The following is a 27,440-nucleotide window of genomic DNA, read 5'->3' on the forward strand; positions in this document are numbered from 1 at the left end:
ATACTCAGATGTAGATGCACATCTGATCCGCTTCACATTTCTCATCTGGGCCCCATTGAACTGTTTGACACATTTTGATGCACTGGAGATGTACATATCTATCTGGGGCCACCAGTTGTGCAAAACTGGAGGTGAATAATGACCAATTGCTGTGAACCTTTAAAATCAAACTTTGTATTTCTCACATACGAAGCATGATTTTAGCCATAGGCTTTCTCCAGCTATCAAGGTACTGTTTTAGTTCTGCCCAAGTAAGCAATATATAAGTGTTACATGTTTCTCTTTCTCCACAGACTCGGGTTTTTCAGAAATTAAAACTGATGGAGCTGCAAAACATGCAAAGAGAAAAGTACGAAATTACCAAGCAGAATATAGAGCCCTTGCCCAGATCCCCCAATGCTAAAAAGGTTTGGATGCCTCATTAATAGAATAAATTTTGCAACATCATCAGAGAATGCTGTCAGTGTCCACTTATTTTTTTTGTATCCTGCTGTATGTTAGTGGCAACTCTAAGCAGAGTTTGACTTTGACATTTGAAAAGCTAGATTGATGCAGTGCACTGTTGTTAAAGGAATGTCTGTTAATGTAACTTACTGCTTAAAAGGACATGTATGCTTCGCGTTTTTTTAAAAAAATACGAAATGGAACAGCATTGTGAAACTCACTATGGTTAAAAGAATCATAGCTACCCTTACTTTGTTTCTGTACAGTGATGGGAACTGTAGTTTGTTAAGGGTGATGGGAATTTGTAGCTCCATGAGGGGAAAAACACAGTTCTTTGGGGAAAGCCGTGTGTGTTGGGTGTGCTTTAAATATATGGTGTGGAGAAGTTATTAACACCAAAAGGTTCTGTATTTTTGCTGTTTCAGTAGATGTGATAGAAAAAGAGAAAGATTCTCTCTTCAAATACTTCGGGTGGTATTCAACTAACGTGTCCCATCTTCTTCCCCCTAGACCTGATTTAAGGGGCACATGGGTGGGGGAGTCCTCTTGCATTAATGATAATCCTTGCACTGATGGGACCCTGACTTAGTGTTGCATTGAAATACAAACTTTTGTAGTTCTGTTCAAAGCAATCACTGAAATATTTCTGTAACTTTTAGCAGATACTTTGTTTTACTTATTTTAAGGAATGGACTGATTTAAAGAAAGTTGATGTAATTATAACCCTTTCCCCAAAGAGCCTTTAACTACAGTGCAACTAGCAGTTTAAGCATGCTTTTCTTAGTGTGTGTTTATCATAACATGATCTTTGGCCCTTACCTTCCCATAGGCAGAAAGAGAAAGGATGATGTGCTTTTAAACAAGCAGTTCTCATTTCTGAGATGATACTGACCCATTATGATGCTTGTATCTTTTATATTTCCACAGATTTGGGCCAGCTCCAAATTATGCTTACAGTTTCAGGGGTATTCAGATTCAGAAGAATCTGCTCAAGCTAGGGTTCAGTGATGGTCCAAAATTAAGAGCCAAGCTAGGTACTGCAAACAGGAAAATATATGGTTAATACTCATAAATTCCAAAACAGAGTACTTTAATAATTTTTATTTCAAAATGGTTACATGTCCTATTTGAAAGAAACTAAATAGAAAAATGGTGAGTGATTCAGAAAGCCCCAGGGACTGTAAAGGAATAGAAAACAAAGAGAACCTGCTTGGGTTATTACTCTGTCAGCATACTATACTAATCCAAAGTATATGTACTGAATATATTTTCTTTGTACAAATATATTCCGCAACATTCCAAATCTGGAACCTGCTGTAGGATCTGAACCTCTATAAAAAACAAACATTTAAGAATGGTGTGCAAGGCTTTTCATTTATTGCTGGGAGACTCTGAGGGTCCTTTCTTACAGCACCTGTTTCAGGGGTTGAGACTGCTTATGCAAAGCACAAGATCCCTGCAGTCCACATACACTACAGGCTTCAGCCCACATTGATCCCTCACCCATCCAAATGGCTGATGAGACAATTATGGCACTAGACTAGGATTAGGCGATGTTTTTATTATCAGCTTCCCTGTAGGAGTGTCCCCAGACAAAAGGTATCTGCCTTTTCTAGGGATGCTCTGAGCACTTCTGGGAATGTGTTAAAGAGGAAAACAAAGAATGTGAGAGGCTATCATATAGAGGTTCTATCTACACCAACTCCTTCTTCCAGTCAAGTCTGAAAGGAAGCAGGAGAAGGCATTATGAGGTAAGCAGAAATGGTGTTGCATGGGATGACCCAGTACTGACACTGCTTCTGTAGTTGAAGACTGCAGACTGCAAGTTGTCATACAAAGCCCTCCTTATGTTTGTCTGCCCTCTCAACCTTATTTTGATGTCTAGATTACAATAATTATTGCTGTGCTCAATTAATATTTTGAAGAGCTGATCTCAATTGGATTCTTGACAGTAGGAACCTTGATGGATCATTGGTTTGATGGTGCAAGGCAAACTCCTTGTATCTGTGGAACAATCATTGCTTTTACTACTAGAAAGTGCTGGAACTATATTATTAGTAAACTTCTAGCTTAGGTCACTGGTGGCTAACCTGTCTGACCCTCCAGATGTTGGACTCCACCTTCCATCAGCCCAGCCAGCATGATCAAAAGTCAAGGATGATGGGAGTTCTAGGTCAGCAACATCTGGAGGGCCAAAGGTTAGCCATTCCCAAAATAGATACATGAGAAAATTTTGCTCTCAATCTATGATATTGTTCAGCAAGATTGTATTGTATAATGGTATTTTAACTTGTTAACTGAGACTGGCTAATAAATAATAAATGCAACAAAACTTTCACAGCTATACCTAGCCACACTAACTGTGTGGATAATGCTTAGAAATGTTGGCTGGGGTGGGGGTGGAGAGGAACATTGGCTGTAAGCTTCAGCCATTCAGTAAGCCAAGGCTGGCCACATTCATGCCAGCTTCACAGTGTGTACTTTGGGGAACATGTCCATACTCTGAATACTTTCCTCGTCCCCATCTATTTCTTTAAAAAGCACTACTGTCCTTTTGACATCAAAATTACAATATTGCATGGGTTGTCAACACATCACAAGTAGAACAGACAGCAGGGATTTGTGACATTTGGATGGGGCAGGAAGTCACGTATGCCCGATGAGGACATAGATTCAGGTGTGTCCTCTTGCTTTCCTCTCCTGTGCTATGCTGCTGCTTGCTTCCCAAACCAGAGCCAAACTGCATCAGAGACATTAGAATGTCACTATTGCATACTTCATTATTTTGTCAAGCCCTATATCGTTTATGTGATATGCTTTAACGATGCTCTTCTCAAATGCTCCTTTTAAAGCATTTCATATTGTGCTTTGAAGTTCTAGTCTATAGCTAACACAGCTTACCCTCAAAATGATTTGGAATCATATTCAATTGTTTTTTAGCTAGAGTGATAGGTTCTAAGGAGCTAAAAACAGCCTTTATGGTGTTTTAAGCAGACAGTATACTTTTTTGAAAAATTAAATAAATAGAAATATAAAATAAGCCTTAAAATTTGAAAAACTACATAAGTTCTACATACACACACAAATACACAGATCCTAAAATTTAGGTTATAAATTTCAGGGCATCCTTGGACTGCCTTCAAGTCGATCCCGACTTATGGCTACCCTATGAATAGGGTTTTCATGGTAAGCGGTATTCAGAGAGGGTTTACCATTGCCTCCCTCTGAGGCTAGTCCTCCCCAGCTGGCTAGGGCCTGCTCAGCTCGCCACAGCTGCACAAGCCAGCCCCTTCCTTGTCTGCAATTGCCAGCTGGGGGGCAACTGGGCTGCTTGGGACTATGCAGCTTGCCCACGGCTGTACAGGTGGCAGGGCACATAACCTCTGAGCCACTCATTGTGGGGGTGATCTTTAGTTGGCCCTTGACACCCAGGAGACATGTGTGGGGATTTGAACTCACAGACTCTGGACTCCCAGCCAGGCTCTCCTCCTCACTGTGCTATAGCAATTGCACAGGGCATCCTTATAACAAAGTAATGTCAAACTTGGTGTGGGACAATTAATAATAATAATGTATTTGTCTCCATTTACTCTTACAGTCAAAAACTTTAGCAGGGTTTCATGAACTCTTCAAGGAAACTGCCTCCATTGTAAAAGGTAAACCACATGATATGTTGTTCACTTCCCAAGCAGGTAAGAAATAACATGGGCAAAACAGTCCTATTAGCATGTTAACCCTAGTTTTTTGAAAAAATAAGATAGCTATATTATTAAGTGGGTTTGCAAACTCATTAGAAGAGAATCAATTTATGTTAACCATGGCCATCATCAGTGCAGATATAATGTCACATAGAGGAATTCATGCATGGGGACTTGTAGAGACAAACCAACTTTTTGCAGAAAAACTGCAAAGGACAATTACATCAGAACGCAGAAGAACTGGAACTTATTAGCAAATTAGACTGCATTTCTCAAAGCTTTCATGGGAAGCTCTTCTTACACTATATGAAAAACATTTTCTCTCATATGATTACAAATTGCATTCATGATATATTTAGTTTTCTAGAAATTGGGGTGTTTTGTATTCTGAATGTTTATTTATAAAAGTGCCTAAACTACTGTGGTCAATCTCTCCTGGTCCAGGAATGGCCATGGCTTAATTGTATAAAACCTCAAAGTGGTTTACAAACAAAATAAAACATTAACATTATAATAAAAAGACAGTTAAAACAGGAATTTGGAAACATTCAAAAATAAACAATAAGATTAAAATACACATACGTTCTACATGTCTGGATAGGCTTACCTAAACAAAATACAACTAAGGCACCTGCTTAATATCAATAGGCAGGGAGTTCCAAAGTGTAGGTGCTGCCACACTAAAACATTGATTTCTCACAACCGTGGAATAAGTATTATGTAGCACCTGTAGCAGTGCAAGTTCTGCAGATTGAAGCAGTCAAGTGGGTGTATATGGGGTAAGACGATTCTGCAAGTAAACTAGTCACAAGCTGTTAAGAGCTTTATATTCTAATAGTAACACCTTGAACTTGGCTTGGTAGCAAATCAGCAACCAGTGCAGATCTCTGAGCAGAAGTGCTGTAGCATTCTGCACTGACTGCAGCTTCCAGATCAAGACTGTGGCCAATCTCTCTTGGTCTAAGAATGGCCATGGCTGTCATATCATTCACAGCTACCTGGATCTCCAGTGACAAAGCTGGATCTGGAAGCACCCCCAGACTGTGTACTTGATCCTTCAAGGGAAGTGCATTCCCATCCAGGGCAGGCAGTTGACCAATTTCTCAGACATGGGAACTATTCACCCACAGTGCCTCTGCCTTGCCAGGATTCATACTCAATTTATTTTCTTTCATCCATCCCACTACTGTGTCCGGGCACCTTCCATGGCCTGCATGGCCTGTGCTGATTTGGAGAAATAGAGCTGAGTGTCATTGGCATACTGATGGCACCTTGCCCTCAAACTACTAAAGATTGCTCCCAGTGGTTTCATAGAGATATTAAATAGCATTAGGGATAAAATAGTGCTCTGTAAGACCCCATAATGTAACTGCCAGGAACCAATAAGCACTCTCCCAATGCTACTTTCTGAACTTGGTCCTATAGGTAGGACCGGAACCACTGAAACATGGTGCCACCAATTTCCAGTCCACTGAGCTGGTCCAGGAGGATACCATGGGCAATGATATCAAAAACTGCAGAGATACCAAGAAATGGGCAAGGTGACACTTCCCTTGTCCCACTCTCTGTAAAGGTCATCCATTAGGGTGAGCAAGGCTGACTCAGTCCCATGACCAGGCCTGAACCCAGATTGGAACAGATCTAAATAAACGGTATTATCCAAGAATGCCTGCAGCTATCCACCACAACTCTCTCCACCACCTTCCTCAAGAAGGATTTGCAACTGATTAATAGTCATTCCAGTTCAAGGGGCACAGGGCTGGTTTCTTTAGGAGTGGCCGCACCATCACCTCTTTCAAGGCAGCAGGTACTGCCTCCTCACACAATGAAGCATTAACTAAGCTCTGGACCCAACAAGTCAAACCTCCTCCGCTAGATTTAATAAGCCAAGAGGGACAGGGGTTGAGGGCATGCTGTTGGACATATAACCAGAAGCAGCTTGTCTATATCAGCTGACTGCATAAGCTAAAACCAATCTCACAACGTATCACCAACTCTGGCATTGGATACTTCATCTGGAACTGCAACAACTGCAGAATCAAAGTCACTCCAAAACTGAAAAAATTATCCTTAAAATATGTAGCCAGTTAGCCACAGCAGGTCCTTAAAAGCTCCAGAAGTCTTTGCCCCATAGTGAGAGTCAGTAATCTTCAGACTGTCCAAAAATTAGTCCACCAACTGACTTCTAGAGGACACAACAAAAGCTGCAAAATGAGCCTTCTTCACAGCCTGCACTGCCACATGCTAGGCATGATTATGCGCACTAACCAGTGCTTGGTCAGCTTCAGAACAAGACTTGTGCCACTTGCATTCTCACCTTCATCTAGCTTGCTTCATAGCCTGAAGCTCCCCAGAATACCAAGGAGCCATTCGGGCTCCACAATGCCAGAGAGAAGCCAGGAGTGATTGTATTAATTATTCATTTTCCATAGGAGGACTGCCATCAAGCGGGTTATAGCTCCACCTATCGTCCGGAGGCAAAAATGTTTTTGAAGTTAAGACTAGGGCCGTCAGGCCCCTCCCACTCTCCAGTTCATTCTTGCCTCCGTCCGTACAAGTTTGAATTTACTGATAGCGTAGCTTCTAGATAAGTTTTGTGTATCTGTGTGACAGGGTGGAAGGTTTTTTTGTGTGTGTAGTCCTGTGCGTTTCCTTCCCTCTGTATTGTCTCAAACTGTCTTGTTTCAAAACCGTTTGTTTTATTATTCCTGGGGAATTTCTTTGGGGGGTTCTCCCTTGCCCGTGTTCTTCCCCAGTATCTACCCTAACGGCGTCTTAGGGAGACCACGGCTGCGGTTCTCTCTTTGCCTCAGACAGCGGACACAGCCTTAAACCAGGAGCTTGCGGCTGCAGCTTCCTGCTCTGCTCCGCCGCTTTTTTCCTACCTTACGGCTTACTACCTACCCCAGGAGCCTGTGGCTGCAGCTCTTTTTGCTTTCAGTCCCTTGATTCGTTGGGTTGCCGCGACGGTCTCTAGGAGTCTGCGGCTTATCCCCAGTTCTCCTATACTGCCCCAATGGCTACGTGGCTCCTCAGTGCCCGCCATTGATTTCGCTGGCCGTCCTGCCTCTTGACAGAGTCTCGCCTACCTGGCTTTTAAAGCCGCGATTGCGTCTCTCAGCCCCGCGGCTGTAGAACGTATTTGAGGCCGTTCTCTCATATTTATTTTGTCTAGTCAGCCCCATCTCAGCTCCCGCCATTGCTCCTTCCCCATATCTCCACCATTTTTGATTGAATTTCTTTCCTGCTCTTTTCACAGGTGCCATTTTTTCTGTCCCTCTTTTCCCGCCTTTTCTGTTTAGCCTATTCAGTACTAAAAAAAGGGTTTTTAGCTTACAAGGGCTGTGGATTGCAGAGCCAAAGGCTTCAAGTCAGCTCCCAGAGCGCAACCTGTGCTGCAGATAGGATCCTGTAGTTCCTATACTAAATCTGCTACTGCTGCTGCCTCTTGCAACTATTTGATCTACTTCAGCTGTTTGAACCTGTACATTCTCATCTGTGGCTGTCTCATCAAGGCTGTTTTCACTGTACATTCTGCCCCATCCGTGGCCGTGTACCAGGCTGTTTGAACTGTACATTCTACCCCATTCGTGGCCGTGTACTAAGGCTGTTGCTACTGTACAAAACCTGTTTGAACTGTGCATTCTGCCCCATCCGTGGCCGTGTACCAAGACTGTTAATTCTGTACATTCTGCCCCATTCGTGGCCGTGTACCAACACTGCTGAATCTGTACATTCTGCCCCATCCGTGGCCGTGTACTTCGCCATCTGAGCCGGTGCATTCTGCCCCATCCATGGCCGTGTACTGAGCCTATTGGGTCTGTACATTCTGCCCCATCCGTGGCCGTGTACTGAACCCCTCGAGAATATATGATGGCGGAACAGCCAGCGACAGCTCAGGCAACCAAGCTAAAACAATCAAAGGCAACCAAGCACAAGCGCGATACCGGTCGGGGGCAGACTGCTTCTGTTTGGAGATCATTGGCTGTGTCTGACTCAGGTCACCTGGATCAGAGATCTTTTTTGTTATGGCTATGCGCTAGAGTTTTGGACAATCCCTCCAGACAGATTTCATCCCTCTCCTTGCCCCAGAGCACCATCCAGGCACTGCATCATGCAAACAGCCATACATCACCTCTTGGACACGGCAACAATAGAGCCAGTCCCTCCAACAGAGAGGTCGGAAGGGGTGTACTCCCTCCTATTTGCTGTGCCCAAACGAGATCTGTCATGGAGGGCGGTGTTGGACCTCAAGTTCATCAACCGTTTCGTAAAGTATCGCAGATTCAAAATGGAATCCCTCCACTCCATTACAGAAAGCCTTCACGAAGGAGACTTCCTAGCTTCTATCGACCTAAAGGAAGCGTATCTCCATGTGCCCATTTGCATAGCCCACAGAAAATTCCTTCGGTTTGCCTTCGGGTCCCCAGCATTTTCAATATTGAGCGATGCCGTTCGGCCTCTCCTCTGCCCCGAGAGTATTTACCAAGGTGCTACTCATGCTAGTGGCTTACCTCCGGCTTCAAGGGGTGCACATCTACCCCTACTTGGACAATCTTTTAATACGGGCAAGTTTGATGGAGCTGGCTCATCGACATCTAAAGCTCACGCTCCATGTCTTACAGACCTACGGCTGGCTAGTCAATTTCGACAAAAGCCATCTACAACCAACCCAACGCCTACAACATCTAGGGGCGATGTTAGACACCCGGCTGGCGATGGTGTTCCTGTCTCCAGATCGCATAATGTCGTGCCCGGGTTGGGACTCAAGAACAGAATCACTTGATGACAGCAAATCAGTTTTTATTAGAGTAATTTCCAGACATAGGCTTCTTCGCCTCATGAACTCTTAATATGAAACAAAACCCACGGCATGGAAGAGAGTTGATAGAACAATGTTTCAAGCATTCCCCCTCCCTTATCAAGGGGGCTTTCGGGCCCGGATCCTCTCACTCCGCCTCAAACTGCCCACATCTACGCCCCTTCCCGCCTCTTTTCTTTGGCGCATTTTTAACTGCCTTCGGGTGCGGGGCGATGGGGGGGCGGCTGCCTCCTCCCCTTCTGATTCGGAAAGGATGGTAGGAAGTGGGGGGGGTTGGCCCAACACCTCAGGCGATTTCTCTCTACCCTTCTCTGTAGCTGAACGACCTTGGTCCTCCTCCTCCCTCTCTGTCTGTAACTGCAGCACATTCCTAGGGGGGGAGTGCGTGAGAACCGAGTCTGTTGTCTGTTCAAGATTTCCCCCCTCTATCTGGGAAGCTTCCCCTCCCCCTTCAGAACCCTCAGCCCAGCTGCCCCCCTCTTCTAGCTCATTCTCAGAAACATCAGAACTCCAATCAAACGTCATGACACATAACTGCTATCACAGACGTCGCAAGATCTCTGATACGCCATGCAACCGCAGATGTCATGCTTCTAGCCAGGGCTCTCGGAATGTTGGTATCCACCATCCATATTGTGCCATGGGCTCGAGCTCATACTCGCCACCTTCAGTGGGCTTTGTTGCCGTTTCAGCAGGACATTGCCAGCTCAAATCAGCAAGCAATTCCCTTGAGCCCCGCACTGCGTCTTTCATTCCGCTGGTGGACGAGGGTCCAACATCTCACCCAGGGCACTCCGTTCAGAGAACCCCGCAGGACTGTTATCACCACAGATGCCAGTCTCCTCGGCTGGGGAGCCCACTGCAACTCCCAGTTCGTTCAGGGGGTTTGGACAGCAGTAGAGCAGACTCAGAGCATCAATTGGTTGGAGCTAAAGGCTGTCCACTTAGCTCTGCTCCATTTTCAGTCTCTGTTCCCCTTGGACCATGTTCTCATTCGAATGGACAACACGTGTGTGAAATCACATTTAAACAGACAGGGGGGAACCAGGTCCCGTTCTCTGCAGAACCTAGCTTACCTCATCTTCGACTGGGTAGGACAACATCTACAATCCTTGAAAGCAGAACATCTCAGAGGAATTTGGAATGTGACAGCAGATTGGCTCAGCAGACAACAAGTCTTTCCGGGAGAATGGAAACTTCATCCGACCATTTTCCATCTTCTCCAGCGTCGGTTCGGCGTCTTCTCAGTCGACCTGTTTGCCTCCAGGTTGCAATTGCCAGCTTCCCAGATACTTCGCATGATACCTGGACATGACAGCGGAAGCGGTGGATGCTCTGTCGCTACCGTGGCCGGATGGCCTATTGTATGCCTTCCCTCCAATACCACTGTTAGTCAGAACCTTGAGGAAGGCGCGGCGCGAGAGGGCACAGATGGTTCTGATAGCACCATATTGGCCCCGTCGACCATGGTTCTCGGATCTCCTTGCATTGTCGGTGACGGACCCTTGGACACTCCCAGTCAGGCCAGACCTACTATCCCAGGGCCCAGTATTGCATCAGGACCCCAACTGGCTCAACCTAACAACGTGGCTTTTGAACGGGGGCATTTGAGATCGGCTGGCCTGTCTGACGCTGTTATTGACATTATCTTGGCCTCGAGAAGACCATCTACCACTCGTGTATATCAACATACTTGGGTGACATTCTCCAGGTGGTGTCAGTCCCAGCACCTCGATCCTTCCCAGGCCACAATACAACAGGTGCTGCAATACCTTCATAGGGGCCTCATGATGGGACTTAGACCCAACACCTTACATCGACGTGCGTCCACTCTGTTGTCCATTCTCTCAGTGTCCTCCACTGGTGCCCCTATTGCCTCGCACCCGTTCATCAAACGTTTTCTGAGGGGAACCGCTCTACGCTCACCAGCTGTAGTCCACCGTTTTCCCTCATGGAGCTTGTCGAAGGTCCTGCAGGCTTTACAACGCCCTCCGTTCGAACCACTTAGGACTGTGCCTTCACGTCTGCTGTCATTCAAGGTCTTGTTCCTGATCGCGATCACCTCTGCAAGACGAGTTTCAGAACTGGGCGCATTGTCTTCTGCCCGCCATCTCTGTGTCTTCCACAAGGACTCTGTTGTGCTGAAGACTGACCCTTCCTTCCGTCCCAAGGTCGATTCAGTTTTCCATTGCAACCAGGACATAGTTCTTCCTTCCTTTTGTCCGAATCCTACCCATCCTCTAGAGAAGGCTTTGCATTCGTTGGATGTTCGGAGGGCTCTCAAGACCTACCTGTCTAGGACCCAGGAGATACGACGATCTGAGTCTTTATTTGTATCCTTTCATCCACGTTCTATGGGGCATAAAGTAGCTAATTCCACATTATCCCGCTGGTTGCGCGCATGTATTGCCTTAGCTTATGAGTCCCTTAAGCTTCCAGTTCCAGCTAGCATAACAGCTCATTCCACTAGGTCAGCAGCCACTACGGCTGCTTTTGCTACCAATGCTCCTGTTGCTGATATTTGCAGAGCTGCTGTTTGGTCTACCCCACACTTGTTTATAAGGCATTACAAAATAGACCGTTATGCCTCTGCTGACGCCTCTTTTGGCAGATGAGTGTTGCAACAGGTTCTTAACGATGATTAGGATGTCGGTGGTCCCTCCCTGATATGGGCTGCTTTGGTACATCCCGCTTGATGGAAGTCCTCCTATGGAAAATGGACCATTGGTCTCACCTGAAGGGTGATTTTCATAGGAGGACTGCCATCATGACCCTCCCAGTTGGAGGATGCCTAGATAATTTTTGGGTTTTTTTCATATATTCCTGTTACACTATTATATTTAGATTTACTAGTGAAATCAAGACTGCTATTAATGTTATATCGCTACATTAGAGTCATATTGTTATGATTATTGCTATTGTGTTATGTCTTTGCTGGTAGGCCCGTTGGCCTTTTCTCCTACATTTCTAGATCTCTCTCTTTGGACTCACTGCGAATGAACTGGAGAGTGGGAGGGGCCTGACGGCCCTAGTCTTGACTTCAAAACATTCTTGCCTCAGGACGATAGGTGGAGCTATAACCCACTTGATGGCAGTCCTCCTATGAAAATCACCCTTCAGGTGAGACCAATGGTCCATTTCATCTCTCCATTCCATACCAAGACAGGGCTTTGACAGGAATGTCAGCTTTCTCAGCCAGAAGAACCCCAGAGCATTCAAGAACACATCAGCTTCCACCAATCTCTGAGGGCAGGATATCTGAATGGTCCCATCATCCCCATTTACAGCAGGGAATTACTACTACCAATCCATACTTCACCAGATAATGGTCTGACCATGACAAGGGAGTGCATGCATCTCCACCACCACCTTTGGACCATCTCTGTAATCACTTGGAGTAAAGACTACATCAAGGGTGTGCCTTGCTCAATGTGTTGGACCACTGAGCATTTGAGACAGCCCCATAGTTGTCATGGAAGCCATGAAGTCCCAAGCTGGCCTAATGGCATCCTCTGCATAAGTATGGAAGTCACCCAAAACTATTGTCCTGGGGTCCTCCAACACCACATCAGAGACCACCTCAGCCAACTCAGTCAGGGATGCTGCTAGGCAACAGAGTGGTCCATATTCCAGCAGCATCTCCAGTCTGTCTCTCTGGCCCAACACCAGATGCAAACCCTCTAAGCCCATCCCAAGATCAAGAGCTTTTCTGATGCTTCTATGGACAATAGCAATACCCTCCTCAACCCAGTCTGGCCTGGAGCTGCATCGAGTAGCCAGGCGAGCACACCTGAGTTAGATCAGGCCCACCCAGCTCAGTAGTACATGCCAGGTTAGCCCCTTCATCCACGATCAAGTTGTGGATGAGCATGGTCTTATTATGGACTCACCTGGCACAACCAGACTAGAAGGCTCAGTAGATAAGCCACGAATAACTTCTGGAAGAGTGAAAGGGCTGAAATGGAGGACAGCGACCAAACATCAAGGCCTCTGCCCCAGATGGTGGTCAGCCCTTCCACTCCCAACTTTACTTTCCCCAACCTACCACCACTAAAATTGATGCAGCATCTTAATTTTTTCCTTTGCTTTTTAATTGTAGTGAACTTTGCCAAACCAATTTGTTGAATTTTTGTTAACGTAAAATGCCTTGGGAAAGCAAGTAATAATATTTTTCCATGTGTTCCCATATTTCTTTATCTTTGCTTGGAAACTTATACCATTCCTAGGACTTGTATACAGTGCTTAGGTTGATTATATAATAGAATTTTCATTTGGCTGTTTGATACTTTGCCTAGCACCATATCCCAGTGAACAGAATTCCTAGGTGTTCTTTAGAATACCTTATTTTTGTATTTGCCCTGTAACATACACATCTATGCTACATGAGGACATGAATCTGATGAAATTGACTCTAGTCCACAAACGCTTATGCCATAATAATCTTGTTAGACTTACAAGTTGTTACAAAACTCTTTATTTGTTTTATGTAAAAGTGAAATGTATATTCTTTTAAAGATATGTTTTATGATCCATTCATGATATTGTTAACAGCAACAACGACTCAGTTGTGGTCTTTCATATAAATACTCTGAGTTTACTTCTTCTCAGATTCTATGCCAGATGAACCAGCTAGATATACAGTTCGGTATCTCAGTCATTATTTTCCTGAACAAGGATTAAGTAAGTAACTCATACCTTTAATTCATATAATCATGCATCTGTAGACAGGTTATACTTCATGTACAATTATAGGCAACACAGTTAAAACCATGCATAGGGTAAAATACTGATTTTACAGCCTGAGCCTATGCATGTTTACTCATAAAAGTCACTGAGTTCAACAGGGGTTACTTCCAGGGAAGAGTGCACTGGATCACAGCTTTAGAGCATAGAGAATGAGCTAAGGGAAATGTGCATTAGAAGGTGAATTCATGCACAAATAAACTGATAAATTATATTTTGTCCAGCCTTTTATCATAGCATTCTGTGTCTGGTTCTGGCCTTTGTTTCATACAGATATTGGCTGGGACCTAGCCCAGCCTTTGAAGCACATCATCTCCCAGAGACTTTTTTTGCCTCCTGCCATCCTTGAACAAACGTGCAACACATCAAGAAGAAATGGTGCACTCTCTGGTTGTCGACTTCCTAGGGTGGAAAATATGAGGAGAGAAACAAAGATTCAGAGAAGAAGTAAGTAGCTGAATTTTTGGAGATGTATTACATGTAGTAGCACTGCAGTTTTCCCTGTGCACCATATCCCATTTTGTTTATACAGGTGCCCTGCTCATGTAGTTAGGCAATTTACAGTAACAATTAAACAATATAAATAAATAAATAACAAAAAGTTAGTGTCCCAAAGAGATAAACTGATTTGGAAAATATCATGTTGCTGGGAAACAGAGCTTGCCAGGCACTTTATTTATTCAGATATCACATTTGTGATAGAGAGGTGTGCATGAGTTATCAAAGTTTGTACTTGCAACAGATCTGTGGGATAAATTAGGCTAAGGCTTGTCCAAGGTCCTCTGGAGAGCTTAATGTGAGGAGCAAGGATTTAAGTAGGGGATTTGAACCCATATCTCTCTTGTCCAGTACAGGAAACCCTTATCCACCAAACCAATCTATATTACTAATATCTAATTTATATATGAGGATATGTAGGAAATATGTAGGAAGTTAGATTACTGCAATGTACTCTATGTGGGGCTGCCTTTGAAGACGCTTCGGAAACTGCAGCTTGTGCAAAATGCAGCAGCCAGATTGGTAACAGGGACCAGATGGTTCGAACATATAAAACCGATTCTGGCCCACTTGCATTGGCTGCCTGTATGTTTCCAAGCTCGATTCAAAGTGCTGGTTTTAACCTATAAAGCCTTACATGGCTTGGGACCACAATACCTGATGGAACGCCTCTTCCGACATGAACCCACCCATACACTACGCTCAACATCAAAGGCCTTCCTCCGGGTGCCTACTCCGAGGGAAGCTTGGAGGCTGGCAACAAGGGAGAGGGCTTTCTCAGTGGTGGCCCCCAAATTATGGAATGATCTCTTTGACGAGGTGAGCCTGGTGCCAACACTGTTATCTTTTTGGCGCCAGGTCAAGACTTTCCTCTTCTCCCAGACATTTTAGCATGTGTTTTTAAATTTTTTAAAAAAGTGTTTTTAAATTTGTATATTTGTGTATTTGTTTTTAATGTTTTTGATTGTTGTGAACCGCCCGGAGAGCTTCGGCTATGGGGCATTATACAAATGTAATGAATAATAATAATAATAATAATAATAATAATAATAATAATAATAATAATAATAATAATAATAATAATAATAATAATAATACATAGCTCTGTACTATGCTGTACAATCAGAAATGAAAATAGCCCAAGAGATGATTTAACCTGGACCTAAACTAGGATCCTCCATTCCAAGGACTGGGCTGTGTCTTCTTTGCATAATTTTGCATTTTTAAAGATCTTCTGACTTTTGTAATGAATCCTAAGTAATAGCTCATGTGATCACATAGGCAGAACAAATTTTTCAGTGATAATTGCACTGAATAGACAAATAAAATGAAAGGAATGAGTTAATTTGCTTGTCTGTTCATGTAATGAACTTTTGGAAAAGCCAAAGGTATGGAAAATGCAGTCAGGAGGATGTTTATAGAGTGGGGAGGAAAGAAGAAATCAAAAGGGAGTGTTCTGGGAACTATGCAGTGCAAGGCAGCCTAGAAATAGAAAGGCGGAGGACTCGAACTAGTGTTCTCTGATAGCAGAGAGTCTCATAAGCAAGAGCTATTTCAGGATTGAGCGTCAGAGGATTTCAAAGTTGAATTTGTGCTACGGCTCATCAGAACTCAACACAATAACCTCTTTTCAATGCAGACACTCAGCTCTGCAATACTTGCTGTTTTTTATTATAACTATTTCCTACCTTGTTTGTAAAAATAAAATAAAATTAGATGCTGCTTACAAAGTAATAAAATGTGCACTGCAACCACATTCTTTAAATGCTAGACTATGACGCAATAGAAGCCGAGACAAAGAAATCCAAATCTTAGTTTTAAAATCCAAACTTAGTTATGCCAGATACTTACATTTCCACTTTAAAAAAAAGATTTGCAGCAAAGTGAGACACAGGCCTCTTTGGGGATAAAATTCAAAGACAAAGTACCTCTGCTCCCTCACCACTGGGTCACCATTGGCAGCCCACATTCATCTGGGATTAGTGACAACAGCTCAGCACGGTATCTCTTTTCTCAGAAATTAAGCAACAGGAACATAGAAAGCCGCCTTATTCTGAGTCCATTGTTCCATCTAGCTATTGACCAGCAGCAACTCTCCAGAGTTGCAGACAGGGGGCACTCCCAGCTCTATCTGGAGATGCCAGAGATGGAACCTGGGACCTTCTGCATCCTAAGCAGATGCTCTGCTACTGAGCTTTGGCCCTTCCCCAAAGACTTACAGCCTGATCTATGCGAAGTCTGCTGTAGGGCCTAGGTAGTGTGTACCTATCTTCTAATATTATTGCACCCTAGCTCTGATATTGAGGACTAAAACTGGGAGATGTTATACCACACAGCATCTTCTAAACCTGGGGTTCTCAAGCTTTTCGCCCAAGGCCCACTTGAGAGGGCTAAAAATTTCTGAGGCCCACCAGCCACAGAATAGCCATGCAAGGGGGGAACCACTAACAAAATGGAGATGGATGGGGGCTGAGATTGGCATAATCAGTTAGCAATTACTGACATATTTTTCTGTTGATATTTAATTCCTATTGGGACATTGCTAGATTCTTTGTCACTGCAATTTCCTTTCAGCAGGGAGTTTCACAGTTCAGATTTCCTCAGGCTAAGTACAGACATTGGTCCAGAAGGTATTGTGACTCAGCCTCTCCCCTTTTGAGTAGAATTTGCTGATCCAGAGGCTTTAAATAGGAAAGTATTTTTATGTTTACCTTCCTTCCTACATGCCTCTCAAAAGTATTTTTATTTATCTCCTATAATTTCTTCTCTCCTTTCCCCCCCATGTAATTTGTACCCTACATCTGCTGCCAAACGACCAGTTTCTTTCATCCACTTCTTCCTCTAACAATTTACCCCCTTTATCCCCTTTATTTCTGTTTCCAGATGATGATGATGATCATCATCATCATCATAGCTGTTGCATCTAGCATCTGTCCAAATAAAAGGCTACTGCATGGGCAGGGATGGGCTGCAGAGCTGAGGCCCAGTGGTGATCCTGGGTCCACCGTTTGAGAAACGCTGTTCTAAAGTACATGAATCACTCTTGCTGAATTGTGGACCACCTCTTCCAGCAGTGCCTCAAAACTTCATAGATTTTTTTAGTTGTTTTCTCTTTTGAAATAAAAGTGGCAAACAAAAGTGAAACTATTGTGCCCCATCTCTGCAGAGACCTATATATACACCCAATATATCCAAGGTGCTTTTTTTTTATGCCTCTGATAACTGCAACAGACTTTGCATCAGAACAGAGGGCCTATGATTGAAAGGCAGCATAGTTTGCTCTCATTCTAGAGGTTTATTCTAAATTTAAAGCTCTAATTGTCACAAGTGTCCCAAATCCAAGTCATTAAGTAGACATTTAGTAGTAATTTAAGCTGAAAAGAAACTTTCCAGAGGGGAAAAATATTATTTTCTTATAAAGAATTATTTTTCAATAGTATATTGTGTTTATTTCTTTTCTATTTACAGCCTCTCTCATACATGTGGAGAGTCACCCTAGGTAAGAAACAGTTTTGTCACCAGCAATTTTCCATGTGGATTTCTCAGTCACTTTCTTTATGATTTTATGATTTGGAGATGGAAATAATGTACCTAACATTTCTCTGCTTCTAACAGCAGGGGTGACTGCATTAGGAACACAGGAAGCGGTTGTATTACCAAGTCAGACCATTGATCTGTCTAGCTCAGTACAGTCCTGTTGGTATTGACTGGCAGCAGCTCTCCAGGGTTTGAGGCTGGAGACTTTTACAGCCATACCTGGAGATACCGTAAATTGAACCTGGGACCTTTTGCATTCATAGATTTTGCTCTAACTTTTAATCTAATTTTTATCCATATAGATTAATCGATTACAATTTCTTTGAGTTGCAGCTCTCATTTTAGTCTAACCCAACTATTCATATAAGCCTTTCATGCTAATATTTTCAGGCTCTAGATATAATTTTCAGATATGACCCTGAAAAATATTGAATGCTTAAAACATTTTCATTTTTTATTCTCAGTGCTATGCCAACAATAATTCAGTCATCTAAAATTGAAATTTGGGCAACGTTTGCATAGAACTGATTACAAATACAAAACAAAATAATTAAGTAGTCATTTTTCTTTATTTTAAACAGAAAAGAATAGGTATCAGCATTTTCAAGACTACATGTGTTTTTAAATTGCTTTTTAAAAATGTGTTTTTAACTTTGTATATTTGTTTTTAATGTTTTTAATTATTGTAAACTGCCCAGAGAGCTTTGGCTATGGGGCGGTATACAAATGCAATAAATAAATAAATACATAAATACAGCTTAAATGGCCCCTTATTCTCTTACACACACCTCTGCTACCTTGAAAATTAACGATGCCAAATATTTAATAATATTTAATATTTAAACATTTTTAAGACGATAATAGTGTTTTCCAGCTTTTGATATTGCAGCTTGTTGTGCTGGCATTGCAAAGGATAAATAATCACTTCCATATCGCATTGATTTCAGTGGTAGAGAGTTAGGAGCAGGAAGATATTTGGTCTGCTTTTTGCAGAGGACAAACTCAATTTTACAGATGGCCCTGAATTTGCTTGCAGATAGATCAGAACACAACTCCTGATCGGATTACATAGTTCTCTGTAGGGTTGCCAGGCTCAGGGCCTGAGACTGATCCTGAATCTTTAGGAGAAGAGAAAGTCAGCCAAGTGCAGGTGTTCTTGGAGGCACCAAGAGGTCTTCTGTATCTTTAAAAGTTGTGCAGGGGGAAGGGAGAATTCCACCTTGTGGTTTTCCCCATTACAGTGTTGCAAGAACACCTGGACTTGGCTGACTTTCTCTTCTCCTAAAGATACAGGATCAGTCTTAGGCCCTGAACCTGGCAACCCTAGTCCTCTGCATTTTGCAATTCAGTTTTGGTAAAGAAAAAGTGCACACAAAAATATATATTTTACAGTTAAAATGCATACAAAATATGTATTTTAGGGGAAATGCATGCAATACTATGTATAGTATAAATGCTGACATTTGGTGCATTCTTTCAAAAAACTCTACACAAACAGGAAGGAGTAGATTTATGGCTTAGACTGCAATCCAATACATATCTACTCAGAAATAAGTTCCATTGGGTTCAGTGGGACTTACTCCCAGGTAAGTGCGTATTGGATTGCAGCCTAAGTGCCGGTAGAACAGCATCAGGATGGGTTTAGGCTTATCTGCTCATCTCTACTTAGGAGAATATTTAACTACTCTCCCATTGACATCAGTGGGATTTAATTTAGGATGGATTGGGCCCTCTGTCATGTCCCCAGTATACTGTGTCTTAAAATGACCAAGCTAAAAGTTTAGACTCTGTATTTTTGGTGTGAAGGTTATATTGAATAGAAATTCTTCACTGAACAGGCATTTATGTATCAAGTTGGACTTTCTTTTGCAGGGTTACTTCATTTTATGTATTAATTTTATTTTAATCTGTGATCTTAATCTGTTTCAGCTCTTTGGTTCTATCTCAGGCAACTGGAGAAAATAACCCTGGAAAGGGTTATGTCACGTTGGAGTTGGGAGAAAAAGAAATGCAAAATATGGCCCTGGCTCAAGGAACAAATTTTTATTCTCCAGGCAGCAAAGCTGCAACTTGGCGATTAGAGAAGTATCAAAATGGAAGAACCATTAGTTGCAAGGAGAAGACATCACAGATGAAAGGTTTTTTCCTCATCTTTGAAATTTTTAGCAAAAGATTAATCAAGGCTTGTGCATGTGATTAAATTTCCATAATGGTCCTCTGTTGCCCTCATCTTCCTCTGCTATGTTTATTTCTATAATCTTCTCTAGTCTTCTCTGCCTGACCCTACTGCTTCTCTTCATGGTATTGGCTAGTCTGCTCTGGTCAAAAGGAGTTGGCTTATATGGGCAGTTGAATTATTATGAGCAACCTTTGTTAAATTAAGCTGCAAAAGTATTACCTGACCTGAATACTATGGGCCTTCAAACAACATCTTGTTGTGGTGGAAGAGTTTCAATGTCTTCCTAGACAAAGGAACATCGGTCTTACCATGAAGGTTTTTTCCCATTAGATGGAGGTTATCCAGACAGGTCATTCCTCTCATTTGCTGAACAATCAGGGTCTTACCAATAATGGCAGACTTTTCCTGTGGGAGGAAGCCCCAGCTAATTTTGAAAAGTAGCACTTCATGCCCCACTTTTAAAAAATGTAGTATTTTGAAACTGTTAAGAAAGGGGGAAGAAAAAGAAAATAGAATATAAAGTCATCTAGGACCTGAATTATTCCAAGCTTGAATACTTTGGAACTCACAGTCATCCACCCTTAGCCACTCTCTAGAAAACAGAGACAGAAAAGTCCTAGGTGGGGCAAGATACCACCCAGCCACTGATGAGAAGAAGCCTTCATAATCAAAGGTTCCTTTCTTTCCCAGTAAAGGGAGGGTAACCTGAGATAGAATTTGAACCACAGAATTCTACTCTGGACAGGAAACTCAGTGTTTAGAATCTTAAGACTCAACAACATTCTGATGCTTCAAATTCTGAGGGGCTCCTTACAAAATAGCTGCAGCTATTGACCTTGAAATGGTATCATCTCTACCTCTTGCATTGGCAATAGTGAAGTTACTAGAGTGGGATTGTTCCAAGGATTCATCCATACTGAAGTTTAATGTGAATTCTGTCATGAACCGCTCCTGGTTCAGTCCCAGGACTCAGTTTCCCCAAGCCAGGCAACTGATCCTGGGAAGGCGCAAACCTGTGCCTCCCCTTATTAGGGCTGAGGAAACCAACAACCACCCTGTAAGGTAGGTAGACTGCCACCACCCCTTAATCTGGTCACCCACTCTGAGCCAATTGGAAACCCAAAGTGCCAGCAATAGACCTGCCAAGGACTCCAACAGATAAGAGCCAAACTACACTCCTTGTCTTGGAGCCTTAGGCAAAATATCCAAATATACGGTAGTCCATGGTCAAATGGCCAAGGTGCTGGATTCAGAGCAAAATCCCCTCCTGCAATGAATACACACTGGTTGTAAATAAGAAGTAGCTTTATTAAATAAAATATGTGCACAATTACAGCAGCAAAATGGTTCCTTAAAACCCACACCCTCGAGGGCTAGGTAAAACACAGTCACAATAACAAAACTGTCTAGCCTAGTCTATACTTACAAAGAGGAAAAAGCAAAATAACTTCATGGTTCCACATCTCCCCAGAGATGTATAGCTTGGATAGCGGATAGAAGATGGAACCCTATCAGCAACCATGGGGAACAGCGGGGAACAAAGACCTAAGGTCTGAATCCTATTCTTATTGGAAAATGCCCACAAACAGCCAGAAATTAATTAGCCAATCAGGGGACTTTCAGATGATGAAACATTTCTGGAGTTTTTGTGCCTAATGGTCACACACTCCCCAACCTTCCCAGGCCTGTGGCCTTGAATACCTGTCTCCACTGATAAGCAGGTGTCCTTGCTTGCAGCCTAATTAACTAGCTTCAGCTGTGAGAACTGCAAAGTCATGCCTCTCAGATGCCCCATCTCAGACAGGATGGCTTCTTCCACAGTTCTTTGCCTCTAAGCCATTCTAGAAATCAGGCGTTCTTGACAGATTGGAAGCTGCTTGTGTGTCTTTTTTTGTGTATGTGGTGTCCACATGACATCGTCATCCAAGAGGCTGCTTGTGCTTTCCTTCCACTAAATTTGGATTTTCCCAATCCATGAATAACCCAATAAGGGGAGAAAATCCTATATAAAACTATCTGTTACCCAGCTGCGGATGTACATTGTGCGGGTCTTTTTTTTTTTTTTACATATTTTTACATATTTGGTGATGCTTTGCTGGGTGCCCTCTATTGCTGCACCCCCTACTTCCATTTTGTTTCCATCAGACCAAAGAAAAGGATGCAGCCTGCCTTTTTCCACCTATTGTTGCTAAAGGCATGTTCACACTATTTTTATTTTTCAAACAGCTCTTTTGCACAGAACTGCTCTTGCACCAAACAGCTGTATTAAAAGTAAAACTTGCCCTTGCAAATACAGGAGATGTGAAAGGGGAGGAAAGAAAGCGGCAGCCTTTCATACAAGTAACTCCAAATCTTTGCCTGGCTTGGAGTGACACACATTTAAGTATTATTTTGACTGCTCTTTTGTGCAAATCTGGTATATTGGAAAACTTGTATTTCAAAAATTAAAAGAGTGTTGTGCACAGGTAGACAAATACCCACAACTGGACCTCAGATTTCCAGAACTTATGGTGAGTGGAGTACTAATGAAGGGTGGGGAGGGACAACACCCAGTGCAAATACATCCCATCAAGCACCACCCACTAGTGCTGATGGGAAAATTGGGATAGATTTTGGAGGCATGAAATTGAAAGTGCACATGTGGGTGAAGGCATACAAATGCACGTATGGAAACAGCGACCCACATGTGCATGAATGTTCTCATGTGGACACAGCTCAAGACTGGAGGGCCCCTCTGTGGATCCAGTTGGAGTGCCGGGAAGCTTCCCCTATGTGTGGCTCCCAGGAATCATATGCATCTCTTATACCTCCCATATTAACTTTCTTGAGCTAGCCATCTTTCCTTTGCTCCAGGGTCAGAGTCTGATCAGTTGCTTTACATGGCATCACCTCTTTAGTCTGCTGCCTCACTGACCCTAATTGCAGGCATTTTTTGTGAGGATGGACATGGATGCCAGCCAAAAAAAGCCAAAGCAAGGATGGACGAATATGGCTAATCACAGTTAACAGCTGCCACCCATGGCCACTGAGAGACAGTTAAAATAGAACCAATCAATTGAGGCCACTTAATTCAAGTAACAGTGGCCAATCAATGTTAAGACCAATTAATTAGTTAAGGTAGATGTGGCAAATGAATTCTAGGGTTAATCAGTTAAATGAGAAGTGGCAAATCAATTCTTAGGCTAATTATATTGTTAAGACTCAGCAAATCTCTCCCAATCAATTAATTCAGTAAAATTTAAGAGAGAAATTGGTAATCAAATATAACTGAAAATCAGATATGAAGAGCTTGTTTCTTAATTATTTGTGTCCCCTCTCAGCTAACTATCTACGGAAAGTGGAGGGAAGGCAAAAATATCCATTCCCTATAAGACAGACAGAAGGATCAGCAGCTTGAGAAGAACCTTGTTGTGCAGCAGGCAGGAGCTGGGTGTTGCTTCCTCTCATGTAAAATTTAAAGTCTGCAATTCTTGACATTGCCCTGCCTATGCAGCCAAGTAGGTGGAATAACCAGTCTCAGGACCCATTCCTCTACTATGGAAGAAGCCATAGGCTATAGACAGTCAAGATGGCATTTTCAGCTCACACAGTACCATTATATATCCCTAAGAGGAGGGGGGGATGAATTTGCTTAGTAATCTATAGTTCTCAAAGACTTAAATGGAGCAGTATGGTGAATATTAGAATATATTTGTGGTGATGAATATAGAAATTAAAATCTACACCTATTTGTTTTCAGTAGCACACAGAGGTTAAATATCTCAAAATGGTCTTATTATGGATATTAGGGCTCTGGAGATCTTTTTAGTTGCAACTTTATAGTAAAATGTAAATGTACTGCCTTCAAGTAGATTCTGACTTATGGCAACCCTATGAATAGGGTTTTCATGAGGCTGAGAGGCGGTGACTGGCCCAAGTTCACCCAGTGAGCTTCATGGCTATGTAGGGATGCGAACCCTGGTCTCCCAGGTCGTAGTCCAACACCTTAACCATAGTAGATTGGCATAAATAGCCACAAAGACAAGAGGTGAATACTTTGGTGTACATTTTCCTAATTTGAATGCAAATATATGAGTAGCAAGGTTTGGAAGAGGTCTAGTGTTGGCTGGGACTAGGAGGTGATTCATTTACAGTAATTATGGGTGGTACTGTTATTTTAATTGTGTTTTTGTATGCTTCTACCTTACTTTGAGGGGCAAGTAAGAATACTGGGTTTCATCCAACAAAGTTGTCCCATTAGTACAAGTATTTCCACCTGTTCAAAGGACTTCCTCTCCTCTTGCCCTCCCCCCATGCATGCCCCCCTAATCTGTTCTGAGGTTTTCCCCAGGGGAGGGCCCTTAATTTGGAGGGTGCTTAGGGATGTTTGTGGCCTCTTTTTGTGCTCAACCTTTCAGTGGGATAGGTTGGATCTGTCCTTTTATATATATTTACAGGTGAACATTTTAGGTCTTTATTTTATTCTTGTTGTTATATTTAGTTTCAATGCCTTGCTTTTATATTATAAGTTGCTTGGACACACTTGTGTGTAAAAAGTGATGAAATAATAATATTGATGTTGGGGCTCAGCCCTGGTGAGTTGTAGCTAAACTGATCTATAGAACAAATAATACATTGCAGGTTTGTTTGTGTGTTTATTTTTGATTCCAGGAATCCTTGACAACTTAAGCAGCAATTTAGATGATAGGGAAAAGAAAAGAAAGGAACAGTCACCATCAAGAAATGTTAAACCTGACATAAACAGTGGAGGAAGCCATGAAGAAAGTTTTAGACTAAGTGGGTCTTCTCATACGCAAGATTTTCTACAGCTCTCCTTACCTTTGGTGTCAGAAGGAAAATACAGGCAATCTACTGAAAAATATGAGAGGAATGAACAACATCCTAAGTCCTTAGGTCAATACCGGTAAGTGAACAACACTGCATGTTCAATGCAACTTTAGGTACTTCTGCCAAGATCCCTGTTTAGCACTAAACAGCTGTGCAGCTTGAAGTTCCTGAAGATAGCATAATATGTGGTGGAAGAATCTCATGCCAATATTGCAACTGAAATAGTGTGATTTGCACTGCCCATTGCTCCTCTTTGTCATTCATGGGTGTCTTATCCACCAGGGGGATCAAATGCATCAAAAGAGCACAAAATGCCACAAAATGTGCCCTTAGAATATCTGGGCAATATTATTAATTTATTATTTATTAATTAAGCTTATAAACCGCCCGACTAGCAATAGCTCTCTGGGCGGTGAACAAAGTACAGTAAAATCATAATACAATACCATAGGACAAAAACAATCAAAAATCAATTACAGCAATTTGTATAAAATTAAGTTAAACTAAGTTAAAATGCTTCGGTGAAAAGAAAGGTTTTCACTTGGCGCCGAAAAGAAAGCAGCGTCGGCGCCAAACGCACCTCCACGGGGAGACTGTTCCACAATTCGGGGGCCACCACTGAGAAGGCCCTAGATCTTGTCACCACCCTCCGGGCCTCCCTATGAGTCGGGGCCTCCGGAGGAGGGCCTTCGTTGTGGAACGTAGTGTACGGGCCGCTTCATATCGGGAGAGGCGTTCCAACAGGTATCGTGGCCCTGCGCCGTATAAGGCTTTATAGGTTAATACCAACACTTTGAATCTAGCCCAGAAGCTTATTGGCAGCCAGTGTAAGCGAGCCAGAACAGGTGTTATGTGCTTGGACCGCCTGGTCCTTGTTAGCAGTCTGGCTGCCGCATTTTGCACTAGCTGTAGCTTCCGAACAGTCTTCAAAGGTAGCCCTACGTAGAGCGCATTGCAGTAGTCTAAGCGTGAGGTTACTAGAGCATGTACCACTGATGTAAGGTCCTCTTTACTCAAATAGGGGCGTAGCTGGGCTACCAACCGTAATGAAAGCAGAAAGCACAAGGCTTTCCACTTGCACAATGGGATTTCCCCCCTCCCCCATGTGTGCCCCACACCCTCCCCAAATCTACCCCAGTGGGTTGGGTGAACCCCTAGAACACATTTAGGGGGGCATGTAAGGAGGAGGGGGCAAGTACCATTGTGCAAGCGGAAATCCTTGTGTTGATGGGACTGTACCTTAGCACTATGTTGGATACAACCCCATATTGCCATTCAGTGTGACATGACATTCTCTGGATGGAGTTATTTTAGTCTTCGAATAATGTCCATTACTGTTTTTTTAAATCAGATTTATGTACATGACAGTTTGAACTTTGTTCCAATGCTTAAGGAACCCCATGATGCAGACCCTCAGTGGGTTAGTTCATACATCACACTTAGCTATAGTTTGTTTTAAACCATGGCTTAATCATGAACATGCCTCCTGCCCCCCACGTAGCTTCTCCCATTCCTGAGGGTGTTGTACAAGGCACAGATTGCAGTAGTCTTGGCAAGAAATAATCATTGGCAAAGTTCTTAGCAGTAACTTCCTGAGAATTTACATTTGATTTGATTTACTGATGCCTGGAAAAAGGGTGGCTTCCACCAGAAATAAAGCTGGATTATCAAGAAGTAATCTGTAAACAATAATTGGGTTACCATAGAAGTGGAGGCTGCATGGTTGGGATAACTCTTTGGATTTGTCCTTTTGAGAGACCGTTAATATACTTTCTTTATCTATGCAGACCCCGCCTGGGTACACTAATGACTACAAAAGGGACCAACAAGACAATTTTTCTGAAACACTATGAAGATGGTGAAGCATCCACTTCTACATCACTGCTACACAATAGGCTAAAAATGCCAGTGCAAAACTTACTGTGCCAAAGTGAGAGCAAGGTTTTTTCAAAGAGACGCAAAAGTGAGTGCCTAAATCACAGGCCTTCAGTGCAAGACCTTTCAACCACAACCGAGAGGATTTCCTTTCATGCTTAGAAACGGATGCTATTTCTTTTGAGGCAGCTTAATAAGCCAATGCATACTGCTGCAAAGGCTCTATCCAGATGGACAACCAATGATGGTATCTTAAGAGATTATTGCTTCAGCCTTTGGATGTGATGCTGGGAGAATGCAGAAAAGTATTTTCATTATAGAGCAGTTGTGCTTTGCAGAGGCTTGGAACACAGGATACAAATATACCAGAACATCACCCACAAGGGCTTCTGTGACTGCGACAGATAAAAAGAAAATTAAAATACAAATCAGTTTATTTATGTTTATTGCTGGCAAACCTCACAGGGAAGCAAGAGTAATAATTTCACTTCTGAATTTCATCTTGCTTCAAAACAAAATGATTAATTGAAAAAGAAGGGATTGGGATTGCATTTCTGAGTACTAAATCTTACTAGACAAATTGAAAAATCATACTGGGGATCATCATCCAATTTGGTCTTAAATCTCAAAAGAGAAACAACTGATCTCCAGGAAAGAAAGGCTTTTCCAAAGTGAGCTAGAATTGAAATTAAAATGGAGGTTCCAGATAAGGATTGTATTGTCAAGCAGTGCTCTTCCCAGTGCCCAAGATCTGCCTATAATATTTACTCACAAATAAGACCCATTTAGCAAAGATTCCAGCAATGTTAATTAAAAG

General features: G+C 42.7%; 1 protein-coding gene across 15 annotated transcripts in view; it reads left to right on the forward strand.

Moving 5' to 3' along the window:
• Positions 1-27,440, forward strand: part of AGBL3 (AGBL carboxypeptidase 3) — a 66,261-nt gene extending 38,821 nt beyond the window's left edge. For 8 of the 15 annotated variants that reach the window (XM_061639422.1, XM_061639415.1, XM_061639420.1 and 5 more), the window contains 9 exons: positions 294-407; positions 2,061-2,195; positions 4,043-4,136; positions 13,573-13,644; positions 13,981-14,154; positions 17,674-17,704; positions 19,672-19,880; positions 24,572-24,824; positions 26,536-27,439. In XM_061639422.1, coding sequence (XP_061495406.1) covers positions 294-407; positions 2,061-2,195; positions 4,043-4,136; positions 13,573-13,644; positions 13,981-14,154; positions 17,674-17,704; positions 19,672-19,880; positions 24,572-24,824; positions 26,536-26,785 — 1,332 coding nt within the window. In that variant the 3' untranslated portion in view covers positions 26,786-27,439. Of the gene's footprint in view, positions 1-293; positions 408-2,060; positions 2,196-4,042; positions 4,137-13,572; positions 13,645-13,980; positions 14,155-17,673; positions 17,705-19,671; positions 19,881-24,571; positions 24,825-26,535 lie in introns of all 15 variants that reach the window. The other 7 variants (XM_061639428.1, XM_061639425.1, XM_061639426.1 and 4 more) reach the window with 4 other exon arrangements.

The sequence above is a fragment of the Rhineura floridana genome, chromosome 8, assembly GCF_030035675.1.
Source record: "Rhineura floridana isolate rRhiFlo1 chromosome 8, rRhiFlo1.hap2, whole genome shotgun sequence".
In the NCBI taxonomy this organism is placed as follows: domain Eukaryota; kingdom Metazoa; phylum Chordata; class Lepidosauria; order Squamata; family Rhineuridae; genus Rhineura; species Rhineura floridana.